Genomic DNA, 5,718 nt, shown 5'->3' with positions numbered 1-5,718 from the left:
AGTTGGGAAGGGAGGAAGGAAGAGAACCTTGGGATCTTTCCTGCACCTCCTCCCCGCTGCTACAGATCTCTGAGCCCTCCACCTAGCTATGCTGCCTTCCCAATAGCCCCAGGTATCTTTCCCCCAGTTTGTGGCTTCACCTTCATCATCTTTCAGCTGGGCAGAGAGCTTGCTAAATTTCTCCAGGACTGCTGCATGATTCTTGTTATATTGCCTTTGATTCTTCGAGACTGGAAGGCAAAGTAATGAGTCTAGGCCAATAGGAATAGTATCCATCCAATGGAGGTCTGGGGAGTTGGGGAGGGAGGGAGTAAGAAAGCCCAATTTTAAACAAGCTTCCCTTTACCTGGTATCAATGGCAGGATTGGCTCCTAACCCCTGATCTCTCTAATAGTATAGCAACCCAGGACATAGGGCTCAGGCCTGGCCCCCAACACAGTCTGACTTCAGGGAACCCTGTTTCCACTCTTGCAGAGTCTCCCCAGATACCCAGCAGCCCAGATCCCTAAATTAGTATAGTCTATAAAGCTACCTTGAAAATCATGTAATCCAACGGCTTCATTTTAAAAATAGGGAAACTGAGGACCAGAAAATGGAAGAGACTAGCTCTAGGTCACACCGCTAATACATAGCAGTAGTGAGGCTAGAACTCAGATTCTCTTACTCCTGTTCCCAATGCTCTTTCACTATAACAAACTATTTCCCTCTTCCCCATCTCCTGATTCCCATGAAGGGACCAGAGATAGAACCTCTCCTTCCCCCAGCTCTGGACCTGGGCCTTACCTTGGGATAAGATAATGATGCTGAGGATGAAGAAAAGGGCAAAGAAGACTATCCTCATCAGGAAACCCAGGCGACTCAGCCAGGGAGCTGCAAGGATGGAGTATCAGGGGAAGCCTGGGGTTCCTGGCCCCCAGACCCAACTCCCTTTAGGAAGCCTTCCCTAAGCATCACGTGACCCAGACCCAGAATAGGGAGCATCACCTTTTGGAGCTAGAAAGAACTTTTGAGATTGACTGTTAGAAGCAGCTGGATGTCGCAGCAGATAGAGTATTACAACTGGCCTCAAGAAGTCCTGAATTCAGATCTGGCCACAAACACTTACTGGTTAGCTATGGGACCCTGGGCAAGTCACTTTACCTGCCCTAGGTTCAGTTTCCTCATCTGTGAAATGGAGATAATATTAACACCTCCCTCCCTCTGTTATTGGGAGGATCAAATGAGACATCCGTAAGGCTACGTACACCTTATAGTTCTACAATGGCGCTAGCCATAATCGCTATTCTTATAACCTCAGATACCCTCATCAGCGCTAGCCTGTCTCCCAGGGCACGTCCACTCACCAGGAAATAGACATGTGTATATATACATGCACATATATCTATATGTGTGTATATACACATGTGCGTTAATATGGGCATTGTGTGTGTTGTACACACATGCACACACACATATACCCACAAGTACACACACTGTTACGTATATACACACATACATTGCATATGCCAAATAAATACAATGTAATTTCAGAGAGCAATGTACTAGCAGTCAGGGAAATAGGAAAGGTTACATGGAGAAGGTGGCATTTGCGCTAAATTTTGAAGGAAATTAGGCATTGAAAAGGGAAGATGAAGGGGAATGCATTCAAGCTGAATTGAATTGGATTACTTTCTTGACAGGGTGTGCTCCCTGAAAACTGCCAGCAGAGGAACCCTGGAAGTCCAGCTTGCAGCCCCCTACCCCCTATGCCCCCCTCCTAGCCCCAGGAAGTCCTGTCTCTTGGTCCTGCCCCAGGTTACTGTGGCCCCAGCAGGCATCTCTTCACTCCTCACTGCCCCCACATACCTGGGAAGCTACTCAGGTTCTGACTTCTTTGGCTTCCGAAGTTGAGGTTTTTCCGTCCAGAGGGCACCAGCACATCCTCATCTAAATAGAATGATCAGACACCATTCCCCCCCACCCCCCATCAATATAAGAGGTATTGAAGGTAGGCAGTGGGCAGATGAGTCTCCGGTCCTCCTGGCCCAGGGACAGTCTTGATCATTCAAGTCTCTACCTTTCATGTCACTCCTGGACTCCCCCTTGTCTAGCATGAGAAGAACCCAGTGCTCTGGACTGGAACCTGAAGACCCTCCCCACCAGTGCCTGTCCATTTCCTCTGTGGCTCTGGCTCCTAGGCCACCCACTAGCACCCTTGGCCTCATGCCTACCCACCCAATCCTGCCAGCTCAGTGGACTTCAGATCCTCAGGGTCACACATCTCTGTTGCCCTTTCGGAAGACTCCTTCTGTACTTCTTAGGGATTGTATGCTCTTCTTATACAACTAAGCAGTTTTTCTTCCTCAGAAACACCCTCCCAGACTTCCACCCTCTAGATGAAGGAAATATGAACAGAAAGGAGAATGAACTTGCCCTGCTCCCCCATTGGTTAAAACAGAATAGGGGGGTGGGACTTAAAAGAAAGGGGATAAAAGACAATATGGAGGGCAGCCCAGAGAGGAGAGGGCCAGGGTAGTAGTGGGATAGGGGAGAACCACACAAGTAACAGGCCCCAAAGAGGGCCTGAGTACAATGTGGATATGGGGGATAGGGAGGAGAAGGGACTTAGATCTCAATACCAGTAAGGGTAGCTAGGTGTCAAAGCAGATCACACACTGAAGATCCTCATCACACAGAGGTCCAAGATGTGCATTGTGGGTAGTAAGCACCTACTCACAACCCCAAACATGTTTCTTTCTTTTTTTTTCTTTTTGGAAGGGAGAAAGCAGGGCAACTGGAGTTAAGCGACTTGCCCAAGGTCACATGGCTAGTAAATGTTAAGTGTCTGAGGCCGGATTTTAACTCGGGTTCTCCTGACTCCAGGGCCAGTGCTCTATTCACTGTGCTACCACACCACCACCCCCTCCCTCCCCCTGCCCCCAAACATGTTTCTTTTACCGGGCCAGTCAAAGTTAGTGTTATTTCAAAGCCAAAGCCATTTAATCAAATTTTTCATTCAGCCATTTCAGTCATATCCGTCACTTTGTGACCCCATTTGGGGTTTTTCTGGCAGAGATACTAGAGGTATTTGCCATTTCCTTCTCCAGCTCATTTTACAGATCAGGAAACGGAGGCAAACAAGGTTAAGCTATGTGCCCAGGGTTGGTCACACAGCTAGTATTGTCTGAGGTCATATTTGAACTTGGGTTTTTCTGACTATCCACTGCTAAATATGTGATAAAAGCAATTCCCATCACTAGACACAAGGGCACCCTCTCCCCCAGATGACCACATCACCAGTGGAGGAGAGGATACAAACATAGAACACATGTAGAACATAAATGGAGGAGGCATTCACTGGGATCTCATATGGTCAAAAAGAGACCTGAGAGCTCACTGAACCCCATTTGTACTGGCTGTCCCCTGTGCTTGGAATGTTCTCCCATCTCCTCTCGGATTCCTAGTTTCTTCCCTGGCTTTCTCCAAGATTCAAATCCCATTTTCTACTGGAGACCTTTCTCAGCTTTCTTTCTTCACCCCCTCCCCTCTAAGATTACCTTCTATTTCCATTGTATGTATCTTGAGAGAGAGATATGTGTGTATGTGTATATATACCTACGTGTGTATATATGTATGTATGTATGTATAAGTGTGTGTGCATTTGCTTAAATGTTGTCTCCCACATTACAATGTAAGCTCTTAGAGATAGAAAATGCTCTTTTGTCTTTCTTTGTAGCTCCAGTATAATAGTTCCTAGCACATGGTAAAAGCACAAGATAGTCAATCCTCAAATTGGGGGGGGGTAGCATTCCTAGAAAATGGTGTAAAGGCAAAAAATGCAAGTGTTTATACATTAAACCTATGGAAAATAGAGGGTTAGGCTCCCATAACCAGCAAAAACTGTAATCTTTCACTAAAGATCATTGAAAATACATTTTCCTGCATGCAATTCTTATAACAAAACATGAATTTTGATGATATGCACTTTTCCTAACACAGTAACCATGAAATAACCCATAAAATACAGTACACAAAATAAAATTGGTAACATGCAAAACATTTCTTCTCACTAGCGAATCCTTACAATTCTGTGACCTTTTATGCTACCATCTCAATTAAAAAAAAACACATTGATTTCAGACTATATTTACTTTTTGTAGCACGTGAAATTTATAGTACCATAAATACTGTAGAGAAAATAAAATTCTTAAAACTAAAATATTTTAACCTTAATCTTACCTTTCACTATATCAAATGGCAGCAAGAGGGCATTATACTATACACTAAACTCTTATTTTAAAAAGTTAGATATAACTTATTAACACCATCTCATTTTTACTGGAAAAACTTACCTTGCCTATGTAATAGTAAGAATAATAAATGATAATAGCTAAGATTTACATAGCTAATGCCAGCATGAACATTTTCAAGATGTATTTCAACTTATTAGGTTCCACATTAACTGTAGCTAAAGAATTCATACAAAGCAAATAAGTAGTCTTTCTCTCCATAATTTAACAGTAATTGTGAATCCCAGAAATGATACAATGGATTGAATTTTCTGGATTTGGGCTTTTTACTTATTGTTTCATCATTTCTTCTACATTAAACCGAACTTCTGCGAGAATCTGGCTCCTACCACCTCCAATTCATGTAAAAGGGGACTCTGAACAAACTTTGAAGCTACAGAACCCACAAAATGACACAGAGAAGCTAACCTCCTGCTGAGGACAGCTCAGCAGGCAGGCAGGAATGAGCCAGCGCAGCACTCTGGGAGCCGACCCTAGCCCCAAGCAACCCAGAGGTTTTAGCCCCAGGGTGGGCCTGACCAGCCACTGGCTGGAGGGACTTCCGATCACCAGCAGCTGTGGCGGTTTCCAGAATTATCAGCCCATAGATGATAAGGACAAAGTGAGAGGTCAGTGCAGTGTGGACTTTGGGATCCAGTAATTTGGGAGTGCAGTTGGCCTTTATCCCCTGGAGGTAGAAGACGCTGAGGTGCAGCAGCCACATGTGGCAGCTTCAGTTCCTGGCTTGCAGACTGTAGGGGGACCAAACAACCAGTCTGAGGGATAATCACTCTTGCTTTAACCTGCTTGGATCTGGATAGCTATCTAGGATGGAGGTCCTGGAGTGCGTGACCAGCTTGCTAGAACATGTGGAGGCTTCAGAGAGGGCACCCAACTAATACCTCTGGCAGCTGAGAAAACCTCAGAGTTTGGGACTGAAGTTCCCCTGTCTGGTAGCAGAGTCCTACTGTGGCAAAAAAAGCCCAAAAGTCAAGTAATCGAGTGGCAACATGAGCAGGCAAAGGAAGCAAACCAAGCAGAGTAATCCAACTTTACACTCCCATTTTGGGGACAAAAAGGATCAAAGCATGGAAAAGGAGGAAGACAGCAAAGTCAGAACTCCTGCACCAAAAGCTTCCAAGAAAAATACGAGCTGGTTACAGTCCACAGAGGAGCTTAAAAAGAATTTTGAAAACCAAATAAGAGAAGTGGAGGAAAAAATTGGGAAGAGAAATGAGAATGACGCAAGAAAATCATGAAAAGAGAGTCAACAACCTGACTGAAGAAAACAACACCTTAAAAAATAGACTAACTCAAATGGCAAAAGAGGCTCAAATAGGCAATGAGGAGAAGAATGCCTTAAAAAGCCAAATTTGCCAGATGGAAAAAGAATCTCAAAAACTCACTGAAGAGAATCATTCCTTCAGAATTAGATTGGAGCAAATGGAAG

At 44.5% G+C, this 5,718-nt stretch overlaps 1 protein-coding gene across 5 annotated transcripts in view; it reads right to left on the bottom strand.

Annotated features, from left to right (window-relative positions):
• CD209 (CD209 molecule) overlaps positions 1-2,371 on the bottom strand; it is a 10,323-nt gene extending 7,952 nt beyond the window's left edge. For 3 of the 5 annotated variants that reach the window (XM_069108456.1, XM_069108659.1, XM_069108607.1), the window contains exons 1-4: positions 2,215-2,371; positions 1,846-1,926; positions 784-870; positions 141-230 (exon numbers count right to left, since the gene is read on the bottom strand). In XM_069108456.1, coding sequence (XP_068964557.1) covers positions 141-230; positions 784-870; positions 1,846-1,926; positions 2,215-2,260 — 304 coding nt within the window. In that variant the 5' untranslated portion in view covers positions 2,261-2,371. The remainder of the gene's footprint in view (positions 1-140; positions 231-783; positions 871-1,845; positions 1,927-2,214) is intronic. The other 2 variants (XM_069108534.1, XM_069108718.1) reach the window with 1 other exon arrangement.
• Positions 2,372-5,718: the final 3,347 nt, after the last annotated feature.

The sequence above is a fragment of the Petaurus breviceps genome, unplaced genomic scaffold (assembly GCF_028583685.1).
Source record: "Petaurus breviceps papuanus isolate PSGF00001 unplaced genomic scaffold, PetGlider_PUasm1.0 103, whole genome shotgun sequence".
NCBI classification, from domain to species: domain Eukaryota; kingdom Metazoa; phylum Chordata; class Mammalia; order Diprotodontia; family Petauridae; genus Petaurus; species Petaurus breviceps.
Note: the sequence above shows the minus strand (reverse complement) of the source record. Positions and strands in the feature narration are given on the sequence as shown.